A 12,676-nucleotide genomic window follows, 5' to 3' on the forward strand; every position below is an offset into this window, starting at 1 on the left:
GGACAAGAAAGAAGGACCTAAGGCCATCTCCCTCTGCCCTCTATTATTTCAGAATTAACTCATTTCTAATAGATAGAAATGGTATAGAAGAGGGCCAGAAAAAAATATGCTTCCATCCTATCATTCCTCCCTCCCTTGCTCATGGCAGACATCACTAGTTGATGCTAGTATCCTCCTGCCGAGCCCAGACACAGCATCTGAATCCTCAGTGAAACACTCTCGTCAGTCATTACCAATCTACTGGGATCTATTAGAAACTGTTAGAAATCTCAGTCTCAATCTCTGGCTCACTTTAATCATCTGCTCTCTCTGCTCTTAGTCCTTGGCAACTGAGAGTTCTTGACAAAAAAAAAAATCAAAAACAAAAACAAAAACAAAACAAAACAAAAAAACAGGTCAATGCTGCTCTGAACTTGGAGCTTCCAGATTCTGCCTGGTGTACCACTCAGCTTGAAAATCCCATTACATGAATCTAGTTGGTTTTCTCACTGATCACCCCATTAGCTGTTCTAAACCTTCATTATTCTTTTCAACTCCCCAAGACGTCATTAGAGAACTTGGAACATTAGTAGGAAATCTCTGGACATGAGCTAGTTCAAGATTGCCCTGGCCTTCTGGATGCACTCCTAAATGTCTGGATGTGAGCCATTTGTTTCCAAAATTCTTCCTCAGAAATGCATTCTATCCAGATCTTAATTCCTGAATTATTGGGTATTAGAGATAACCTGTCTCTATTTTATAAACATTTTAAGTGACATAAGAGTGATTAAAGAGCTTGACTGTGAGTACACTTTTGCCTTAAATCTATCTCTTTAAATGGGTGCTACTGTATAGACAACATTATATTAACATTAATTACAGAATTTTTGTATTGCTTTACCATCCTTACCATACATATAATTTTTAAAGCTATAATCACAACATTAGCATAAGTTACATTTTGTCTTTTTTCAATACTGTCTTTTAAATACCAATCTAAAACATCATAACATCATGAACACGTGAAGCTTCTACTTTAAAGTCTTAAGTTATTTTGTTAAAGGAAATACAGCTTTATTCTAAAAAGACATCCCAGTGAAAGTCCTATTAAATGATGTTTGCCATTGTTGCTAGAGCCCCCAGTGCTTTTCTCTGAGTGGATAGGAGTTAAACATTTACATTCATCCCACTTAGAATCCATTAATTTTTTTCAAATCTCACAAGGGTGTCCAGGTTGATGAATTGTGATGTAGTGATTATCTTACTGTGCCAACAATGAATGCTTTCGGCAGGAAAAGCAGACCAGTTGGAAAGAAGGGATTCTTTGTTCACCCAAATGTGTTTTTAATTATAGTATTAACAAAGATAAAGCAAAACCAAAGAAGCACAAAGTAATCACTAGGGAGTCTAAAAAATAAACATTCTATTTACTTATTCTAAACCTATTGTTTCTCCAAATATTAGATCTTTTTCTCTTTATAGTATTTCTTTAAGAAACTCCAAATTAAATGTGCCTTTGCTTTAACCAACAAGTAATTGTAGAGGGAAGAAAATTACCAAATATAAAATAAATCATGTTGGCATTTAAAGATTAAAATGAAGCCACAGCTTGATCAAAGAGATTTATTTGTTGATATTTGTTCATCATTATAAATATTTCAAATCTTATGTAGTCAAAAGTGATCCATTACTGTTTTCTAGAAAGTGATCATATCTCTGCCAGTGTCATTAACAGTGTTAATCTTGGTCAAGCTTCCCTGCATTAAAAATTTATAAAAGCAAATGTTGCCATAGTAACTATTCTAGATCGGTGTTTCTTGGCCCTTATGATTCAAAGACCTCATTTGTATAAGCATGGCATCATGGGCAAGATGTTATTTACTTACATGGATACAGGTATGCAAATGTCTATGCTCTCCTCCCCTTTCACAGCAAACTTTTTCTTAAAACGGGTAACACTAAAACATACATGAAATGAGTTCCATAAGTAGGGAAGCCGTTTGTTCCTCTAAAGCTTCTTATGCATTTACTGAGGAACACTTGCATGCTTTATTTGAGTAATCAAATATTTATTACCGCTAATACCCATAAACATTAATGTGGGGGGCTTTCTGCTTAGCTCCATCCCATTTCCTTTACTGGATCAATGTGTTCATCAGAGATCTTTCAGTCGCAAGCAGCAGACATGCACCCAAGCTAGTTTAGACAGAGAAGAGACATTTCCTGGAAGCACACCGGTATTTTCACAGCCCTCGAGGACAGGACATGGAAGCAGCCCCAGGATGTGCTAGAACCAGGCATCAAGGACTGTCAAGCCAAGTGCAGCCTCTCTACAGGACTTCGCATGCTCTCCTCACATACACTTGTTTCTGTCCCCCTTCTCCCTGCACACTGGCGAGTAGCAAAAATGTGGCCATTTCCAAATGCTCTCTCTGCCCCTAGTCATTCCAGATTAAGCTGTCATTTTAGGACTGGGATGAAGGTGGCAATTAGCCTTCCATTATTGGAATAGGGACTGAAGAGGACTCAGGAAAAATATAGAAGAAAGGCATGGATTTAAGAAATATTTTGGAAGTAAATATTCATGATACTCGTGGCACCTGCAGTAAGGAAATGAAGCACAACTATGTGTTTTTCACTTGCCTCATTTCTTTTTTCTGCCTCAATATATCAAAATTTGCCAGATTTTTTAAAATTTGCTGGGAGAAATAAATAATTTTACCTAGCTCAAGTCCTATTGGGAAATGAGGAAGGTACTAATTCTTGATGAATGAATTAACAAATTAATGAATGAATAAATGAACGAATGAACGAACAAACGTGGGTCCTTCCTGGCACATCAAAGTGTTAGTTGAGGACAACAGCAAACCCAAAGTTATCACCTCACACAGTCTGTGACCCTCACTTAGCCACACCTGACAGGGTTGGAAAGTTAAGGAGAGTGGGAGGAAGTTAGAGAAGGCAACAGATTCCCTCACTCTCCCCTGGAGTAAAAACTGGAATCCTTTTTTACAGGTAGAGTTCTAGAAGTCTGAGGGATCCTTTATTTAAAAGTGGCATTACAGGTGAAGGGCCCAATATAATCAAGTTTTTATTGTGTTTTCTAGTTTAGCTGTCAATGGAGAATCTGCAGAACTGGAAGATCAGATTCAGGTCTTGTAAAAGATTTACTGCTTAAATTTCTCATAGGGAAGTACAAAAGGTTAGGAAGAGCAAGTTAAGGCAGAACAAGGAAAGGAGTACTGTAACTCTGTTTCCGTGAGACCATTCTAACTTTCACCTTGCTTTGCAGAGACTCAGAATGTTAAATGTGTGATTAACAATCTGTACTCTGTGGCCTGAGGGCCTAATAGTTCTACCCACATCACAGCCACTGTAGTTAATTCTCTGTGTGCAGGTTGGGGAGCTGGCTTTGAGCAAAACCTAGCTGTAAAAGCCATCTTATGGTCCTCCCTGTATGCTTATGTTTCCCTTGCTTCTTGCAGTGCCTTCCCGAATCCTCCCAAAACCTTCATGAAAGGATTATAGTCATTAGCAGTGTAGGGTGAATAGATGTTATCTCTTCAGAGGCTATTTCTATTTTACCTTATCTCTAATTCAAGGTATCCCAGACGTTTAAAGGAATTTTAAGTAGAGTATACTTAAGAATTTGTAGCAGTTCCTTCCTTTCTAAAATAATAGTCAAGCCCTGGTAAAAATCAACTTAGTCCCTCCTTCTATACTGGTTGGCCAATATCTGAGCCCATCTTCACTCTGTCCCAGTGTCCCCTGTCCTCCTGCTGCTCTCTGGAACCTTCTGGAGCTCCCCATGATCCAGAAACTGAAAGGTCATCCTTGATGCACTCGGGGCCACTGGGTTCCCTGTGTTCCCAACCATAGTGAGCCATCCCATCTGTGTGGTTGTGGGCAGTACCATCCTGGTCCTGAAATGTTTTGATTATCAGTCTTGCTTCTACCTTTTTAAGTGTACTTTTTCACTGTTTACATTACAGATTAAGGCACTTCCCTCCCCTTTTCCCCAAATCAACAACCATCTCACCAAACTGAAATCTTTCCTAAAATCTAGTTCTCCTAGTACCTTCAAACAATAGCTGAAAAAAAAGTTGCTGAATAGTAAATTCTGAGAAAATATGGTTGAGGCGGGGAAAGGATATAATGAGGCCTGTGGTTCTTAAATTTTACTATGCCTAAGAATTGCCTGGAGAACATGTTTAAAATGCAGATTTCTAGGCTCCATCTTCAGAGATTTTGATCCTATAGATCTGAGATGATTCAGGAATCTAAATTTTTAACTTACATCCCAGGTAAATCTTATGCATATGTTGCCTAAATGACAGTTAAGAAATAGTGAATTCAACTGTTACTGTGAATTATGCACAGTAGCTGTGGATATGACATGTATTCTTCACCAGGAGCTTAGTTTGTCAGGATTTTATGAGCATTTACTTTACTTCATTTTCTATAGCTTTAACTACGGATGCTTATGATACATGTTTTCCTGATGCATTGTCATTAATCGGTGCTCCATTCTTCCTTACCTTCTGTAAACACTCTTTTTTGTTTTGAAATTTCAGAGTCTGTCATCCCAAGTAGTGGAACATTCCATGTAAAGCTCCCCAAGAAGCATAATGTGGAACTTGGAATAACCATAAGTTGTAAGTAGAAGTGATTTCTTATAAAATGTGGAATTTAAAAAATACATTAAAAAATTGTATTGTCAAATGGTTTATAGGTATAGTAGATGTTTTAAGTATCATTGCCAAGTTTCTATGGAATGATACAAAAATGTGGAGACCATCTCACCTCCAGCACTTACTAGTTGTGTGAATGAGGCAAGTTACCTAAACACTCTCTAACCTTGTTTCATTATCTGTAAGATGGAAATAAAGATATATGTAAAATATAAGGTTTTATTTAAAAAATAACATATTTATATGCTGACAAATAAGTAAATACTCAATAAATGTGTCACCACCTTCCATAAATAATTAGAAGGACATGTAAATGTATATAGATTCTCTATAATCAGTATATTGTGGAGTAAGTTTTCACAATAATCTATTTAACTAACAACAATTGCATTTATTTACTTTTAAGACTATCATCCCATTTGGCCACTCTGCATCTCTAATTCATTTTGCAAGACTATAACAATGTGTTTGCTTTAATTAGTTCCTGAATTCCTCCATGGTACAAAGGTGTCTGTGTAACCAAACCAAAAAAGAAAAGCAGAACATACAAATGTGTTTAATTCCTCCTTTCATCAGGCTCTAGATTTTGAACTGTTCTGGTAAAACAACTTTGAAAATTTCAGCCCGAACAGAGTTTTATGGAATGGAAATTGAGGTTTTTGTGCTTTTAATGTCCATAAACTAAATTTATCCACTAACGCCCTCAAGAATATAAAGCAAATGATGAACACGTAAAGACCAAAGGAGACATAGAGGCAATGTCTGCGACCAGGGGTGGTCCCTTCAAGAAAGGGTGATGAGGCTGCAGAAAAGTGCCTCCTTACACTTTTTTGGATAGCATTTATGTCCATAGTTAAGGCAAAAATAAAGAATTCTCATCTGGGCAGTCTGAAAAGGGGGCTGTCCAATATCAACATTGACCGTATAAATTTAACACTGAAAATGAAATTTTATTTATGACCAATAAATTACACATACTATTGCAACACTAAATATAGTGAAACTACAATACAGAATAAATGTTAAGAACAAGAAGCCGTATGTGTGATGGAGAAACTGTAACCACAAACCCCCCAAATCCCAAAGTGGCCCACAGGGAGGAAAGGAAGCCCAATGTGTCTGGTGTGCATCTGTATAGTAAGTAGAAAGATGAGATAAGATTTTGTAAGATTCCAGACCTATTCTAGGTGCTACTAAAATCATTTATGCCTTTAATTGGCATACAGAGGCCCTACCTTCCACTCCATTCTTTCTTCCTTTTGCCTTCATTAATAAATTCTGCGTGCCTACCATGTCTAGACCCCTATGCTAAGTTTTGAAAATATGTTACCTGCCTTAGGGATGCTAACTGCTAGCACTTATACTGAAGACACTTCCTCCTCGGAAGCTTCTGTTGGCACACATTTTGCCACATAGTTATTTTACTCTCAAATTTTAATTAGAAAAAAGATCTTTTTGTGTTTTTATACAATAGATTTTTACACAATTTTTATCCTTAAAAATTGGTATACATAAAAATATAATTAAACTATAAAAGAGTATCCATTTAAAAACTAATCTTATGACATATTCCTGTTTTAAAGTCAATACTTATCTGTTGTTTGTTTGAGGTGTAGTCGTGTACACACAACTACAAAATATTTTATTCACATGAAGAATCCAGTTAAAATTAGGCTTTACGAAGGTATTGCATATGCACTAAGTATTACTTCTAAAACTTATTTTAATACCAATAATGGAAAGTACCCCCAAACTCCCACAAGAATGGCTTGAATTTTAGCTAGCCATTAGCTAAAGCTATTCGTGGAAGCTAGAAGTGTTACACTATTCCCGGTTGGAGAAATGATACATAAGCTTGTCAAACATGCTTGTCAGCCCTTCTAGGGCTACAGCTCCATTTACACAGCTAATCGGCACCATACTGAGTTTGTGTCTTCTCATGGAAAATACTCATATTTTGCCAGTTGAGAAAGCAGAATTTGCTAAAAGAAAAAAAAAATTCCAGAACTCATTTTTATCGTTGTGAAATAGTAAACTCCTAAGGCCTTGCACAGGTCCTGGCTCAAACAAAATGCTTATTAATCCCTGTCTTTGTTGACTGAATGAATAAAGAGTCTATCATGGACAATCTTCTACTAACCACCGCGCACTGCAGGAAGTGAGCCTCTGAAGGGATGATGAATATAGATGTTCGTGAAAAGGCTGTTGCATGAACTGAAGAATCATTAAGTTGGAAAAAGATTGAGCAAGGACTCAGAGCCCAGACTGCCCCACTCCCCAACTCTCTTGACCTCTCTGTTCCCAATTTCCTTGCCTATAAAATGGTGTACTTATTGCCTCCCTTGTAGCATAGTTCAGAAGATTAAATGAGTTAGTTTGTGGAAAGTGCCTGAAACACACTATTATTTATTTTACACAGAGAGCCCTTTGAAATATTCTGAAGTTCTACCCCACAAAATTTAGTGCCAATGGCAATATACTACATAAGTAGGAAATCAAGGGACTCTCTTCTCAAACACACACAGGTACTGTTTATTAGTGAAACCAAGGCACTGCAAGGGTTTATTGATGTTTCTCACTATCTTTATACAAACTCCTTTTTCTGTCATCTTCACCTTGTGAAAACTCTGAGTGGTAAAAAACAGGCCTCCATCTCTGGAAGATACTATCAGAGCCTTTCGCATTTGGCTTAAGGCTCACTCTTCATACCTAATTGACTGAGAAATGAGTTTGTCTGATTTTGGATGTGGTGAGCAGTTTTAGACTAATTTTCCTAAGTTCCTGATGAGGCATTCATAGCGCATTAGCATCAGACATTATTTTTATTGATGGAATTGCTATAATATGGAGTAATTTATTGTAACAAGTAAAGTAGAACGACCTCGCAGAAAGATGCAGTTTGGTTCTGGAAGTCGCATCCTGAAGCTCTGACACTTTGACCAGTGAGAAACCAGAGTGCACACCCATTGGCACAGCCCACCTACCTGTCAAGTCAGACAGTCCTGGCTGTCTCTGTCATGTGCAGTCGTCACCAAAGTCCTTTTGATATTGACATTTGCTTTCGAGGTTTTATTAGGGTAGTTTGTATCTGCTTTGTACCAAATATGGCTCTAAGCAATTTGTGTGTTTTCTCATTTAATCCTCAAAGTGACCTTGTGACCTATATGCCCATTTTACAGAGAAGAAAGTGAGGCTCAGCTGGATACCATGCCCAAAGACCCAGAGCTATAAAGGCTAAACAGGGATTCAAATCCATTCTGTCTGCCTTAACATTGGCTTTGCTGTCACTTTGCCACGTACCCCTGTCTCCATCGGATTGATGAACCTTCCCAGATCCTATATCAGAAAGGCAAAAGACAGTTTTTTGTGAGTGCAGTTAATTTGTTGGCTTTCTGTGACTGAATTGTTTTCATGAACAAAGGCTTGCTTTTTTATATGAAATTATTAAACAGTCTTCATGACAAGCGAAATAAATCTGTCAGTTTCCCCTAAAGTCTTAAGCATATTTAGAAGAGAATGGTTCAGGGTTTGTTTTGTTTTGTTTTGTTTTGGTTTTTTGCCAACTTTGCAATAAAACTCTACTCACTGCTCCATTTCAAATCAAATAAGTTGTTTTACCTGTCAAGTGTTGCATATATGATTGCAATTAAAGTAAAACCGAATGATCATATCTGTGTGTGTGTGTGTGTGTGTGTGTGTGTGTGTGTGTGTGTTACTCCAATGATGTTTGGATGCTTATCAGACCCTTTGAGTAAAGTACTTTGACTACCAGGGTAAGTTCCATGAATGGCTAGATATTCCTGGAATACTTTGTTGATTCACATTTGATTCGCTTCAAAATTCAGAAGATTTCACTTATTTTCTAATATGAAGTTTTTCAAACATATGATAGAGACTGTCATTTTCTGCCTCTTCCAACGACCATCTGAGAACACTGGCACCAGTTCGACACCAACGCTAATCTCCAGTTTTGGGGTGTAGTGAAGAGGGAGACTTTATCCCGTGCAGACAGTTCAGTTGTGATACAGCAGGGCTGTGGAACAGCTCAATAGCGTTGTAGCTAAGTTGTGAAATAGCACGACTGCGCAAGATCAGAGCTGTGAGTGGCCTTGAGGCAAGGCCCCTCTGGCTAGATAGCTCTCCTCTGTTTGGTCTGGTCCACCGTGCTCCACTTGCACCCTATACCCTGTTTCAAAATGACAGTATAAGATTTTTCAAAAGGCACATACCCATAAGGAGAAGAGGAAAGGGAAAATATTTAGCAGCAAACAAATTTGGAAGTGGCAAAGAAGATGGAGAAAGGCGAATTTAAAGAAGCAAAAGCAAAAGCTGTCAGTGAACCTGATTTACGTCCTAAACTCCCAACAGGCCCCGGAATTGGTGGAGTCAGGAACTCTTGGAAGTGAGAGTGATGGTAGAGTTAAGACAGGAGGACTGGATGAAAGTCCGTTAAGAATAAATGAGTTCCTTAGATGCTTTCCCCAACTCAGCACAGCCAGGCACCCCTTCCTCCCTGGCAGAAGCCTACTTTTTTTTTTTTTATCCTAGCATGAAATGGAAGGTCTCTGGTTTGGAAGGGCACAGCCGGGTTAGCAGTACACTCTAAAAACAGATTAGGTGAAAGTTTACCTACTGAATGTTGACACTGCTAGTCTTCTTCCCCCAATAAGCTCAAAGAAGCCAGGTAGCTGGGCTTAACGTCCTCCAAGCAGGAAAAAGAATCAGAACCGTGTGACCCAAAGAAAAAACCTGGCCTGAACTACACAGTGAAGACCCAGTCCACAACCTCACTCAGTTGCACCAAGCTTTCAAAAAGCTTTTTAAGGCCACGCTCTTTAATGTGAACAGAGACATAAGGAAAAAATAAAAGAATACGAGGAAAGAATCTAATATGCAGAAACAAAGAAGAAAAACGAAGAAACAGCACATGAAGGAAAAAGAAAACTTTAGAAAGAAAAAAACTCTCATTAACATTATTAACAGCATAAGATAGATCCACGGGAGGGAGGAAATGAATACTGTTACAAAATAACATACAGAGGGGAATAAAGAGCTCTTTAACTTAAGAAGGCAGAAATGAAAAGTGTTCGATAAAAATATTGGAAAATAAATTTGAGGGAAAATACCAGAAATTAGAACAAAACCACAAATGAACGAGGAATCTAGAATAGATGGAAATTATAGAGGACGAGTCCAAATGACACAGTATCCGATTAGTAGCCATTACAGAAAGAAAGAGGAAAGCATCAAATAATTTCATAAAATTTGCTAGTACTGATGGAAATAAGTTTTCAAATTGATGGGTCTATGAGCCATGGATGAAAATAGACCCATACCAAGGCATGTCATCGTGAGATCTAATAGCACTAGCACGAAAAGGCAATTGTACAATCTTTTGTGGCAGGAGGTTGGAAGGAGTTTTCATACAATGTATCAGAATACAAACAATTATCGAATAATCAGAATGGCATCAGGCTTCTCACAGCAACTCTGGAAGTTAGAAATTAGTGGAACAATGCCTTCAAAATTCTAAATGATTTCCAGTGTAGAATTCTCCCTGTAGCAAAGCCATCAATCAAATGCGAAGGTAAAAAGAAGACATTTTCAGCTATGTAACTTCTCAGACATTCTCCTCCCATGCATTCTTTTTCAGGAAGCTGCCGGAAAATGTGTGCCACCAAGAGAAAGTAAAGCCAGAAAAAGGGAGAGCTGGATTCAGGGTGCAAGGGCTCCAAGGATGCAGGAAGGCAGTGTTAAAAGATAAACTGAGTCATATTTTAAAATCTTAAGACTTTAGTTGAACAAAAATAGATTGAATTCAAGCAGAGCCGAACTGGAAGTGGGTAGGAGCCCTTCATCCACAGGAGCCAGGGGAAAGACTTACACAGAGAAACTGCTGAAACAAAGAAAGGAAATTATTTGATTGGCTATAGCTTGAAGATTCATTGGCTGTGATTGCTTGGTTGTCCTTAACATTTTGATTTAACAACCTTGAGGCAATTTACAAGCTTAGATTTTGGTTTGCTTGTGTAGACTATCATGGCATTAGAGCCACCTCGATCTAATGGCCTCCTTGTTTAATAATTTAACAGAACTCAAGAAAACCTCTGGTTTCCCAGAATCTGTGGGAAGGAAGTTCCCAAGATCTATGTAGCAACCCTAGAAAGCAAACAGTCCAGACAGGTTGTAAACCTCTGATAGAACTGCTGATATGATTTAACATATTGAGAGGAGATTTACATAGCCTGGGAAATCTGAGAACTTGAATTCATATAAACACAAGAAAACTGAGCAAACAAAGACATCAAGACGACTATGGAGAAAATATATCCTGCAAAAAAAAAGGCAAGTAATCATAGAAGGCTACATGACCTGTCTGTGACTACTATTTACATAGTCACACTAAAATAAATACCAAATATTGGTCTTACAAAAAATTAAGTCAAAACTGTATTGGAAGAATGGAGTGGGAATAAGAATGAATATGGCAGTGGTATAGAGGAGGAAAAGAACTAACTCCTCATCTTTCATAATAATAAGCAAATAACCAACCCTGAAAAATAAGTAGTAATAGTTGTATGCTATTTAGCCACATAGAAGCGGCGAAAAGTTACTGGGTAAGCAGGAAATAAAGGACTACTTTTATAGAACTTTCGACACTCTAAATTGTGTGCGTGTATAATTTTTATATAAATAAAAAGTAAATTTTAAAAGTAGTCTAGTAAGTTTCCTTGTGAAGACCAAATATGTATGCTTATGGGCAGATGAAAAGTATCAATTACATATAATGTTATACAAGTGGGTGCTTGGGATTAGGGATGAAATTCCCAGTGACATCATCTTGCTGATTGCTAAAGGGCTCTAAAAGACATGATGATGATGAGTTTTGAAAAAGCTTGTAGATGAGTCAAAAAATGCAACTCTAGTAACAACAAAAACAACTGACATTGGATGTACAAGTGAAGAGTTTGACCTAAAATTATTTTTATGAACTAAGAGTGGGAAAAGGCAGTATTTTAAATCTAATATATATCATATAACATGGGATTTTGCATCATTACTCTTCCTCTTTTGTCAAGCATTCAGTTCTGTACATTGGACCAACTTATATTGAGATTTCAAACGGTTATCCTTGTTTTTTCTTTGTTTGTCAGAACTTAATAACCTTTGATTGCCCTCCTTTTCTGAGCCACACACTTCACCCATTTAGTGTAAGCTCCTCCCCATTTGACATATTTGTGTGGCCCTCCCAATTACAATCACTTTACAGAAGAGAGAAAATTAGTTCATCTTTAGTGACCTCATGAGATTTCACCCGCCCTGCCTCTCCTTTTGATCCAACTTCTCTGGCATTTGATGGCCATTGGCCAGATTGGAGGTGCCTAGCTCATAGTTAGTGTTCAATAAATATATATTGAAAGAATGATTCTGTAAAAAACATTGATCAGAGTCAAAACACTGAGTGAGTGCTATTGTGTTCTCACTCAAAGAGCCACAAACTCAGAGGCCCCCAGGGATGAGGCAAGCGGGATCCTTTCAATGAATATAGTGGCAAATAGGAGACTGAAAGCTCTATCTGAAGGGGCTGGTGGAAAAGGGAGTCCAATGTTGCTAGATAATCATAGCAACAATAAACACTATGTAGTGCATCCTATGTGCACTAGTCCAGTGGGTTTATATGTAAAAACTCAATCCTCACATCACAAATTCTATGAGGTAAGCACTATTATTATCTTCATCACCATTTACAGACGAGGTCACGAAGGTGCTTAAAGCTATGGGCCCAAGTGCACATGGCTACTTAGTGGTAGAGTCAGGATTTCTAACCTGAGCGTTCCAGCTGCCAAGTTCTGGTTCTTAATCACTACAACCATATTGCCTCTCTAATTTTTAAAAAGAAGCTATACATCTGTATGAAATCTACTCACTTCTATATGTTGGCAACTAATATAATTTTTTCATGGACTATAATTCAAGCAAAGCATGCTCGATTTGTGACTTCTCAG

The 12,676-nt window shown here is 37.7% G+C and overlaps 1 protein-coding gene across 20 annotated transcripts in view; it reads left to right on the forward strand.

The window, feature by feature from the left end:
• The window catches only part of GRIP1 (glutamate receptor interacting protein 1), a 585,894-nt gene that overhangs the window by 520,734 nt on the left and 52,484 nt on the right, over positions 1-12,676 (forward strand). For all 20 annotated transcript variants that reach the window (XM_036238016.1, XM_036238017.1, XM_016148483.2 and 17 more), the window contains one exon: positions 4,554-4,634. In XM_036238016.1, coding sequence (XP_036093909.1) covers positions 4,554-4,634 — 81 coding nt within the window. The remainder of the gene's footprint in view (positions 1-4,553; positions 4,635-12,676) is intronic.

The sequence above is a fragment of the Rousettus aegyptiacus genome, unplaced genomic scaffold (assembly GCF_014176215.1).
Source record: "Rousettus aegyptiacus isolate mRouAeg1 unplaced genomic scaffold, mRouAeg1.p scaffold_m13_p_2, whole genome shotgun sequence".
NCBI classification, from domain to species: Eukaryota; Metazoa; Chordata; class Mammalia; order Chiroptera; family Pteropodidae; genus Rousettus; species Rousettus aegyptiacus.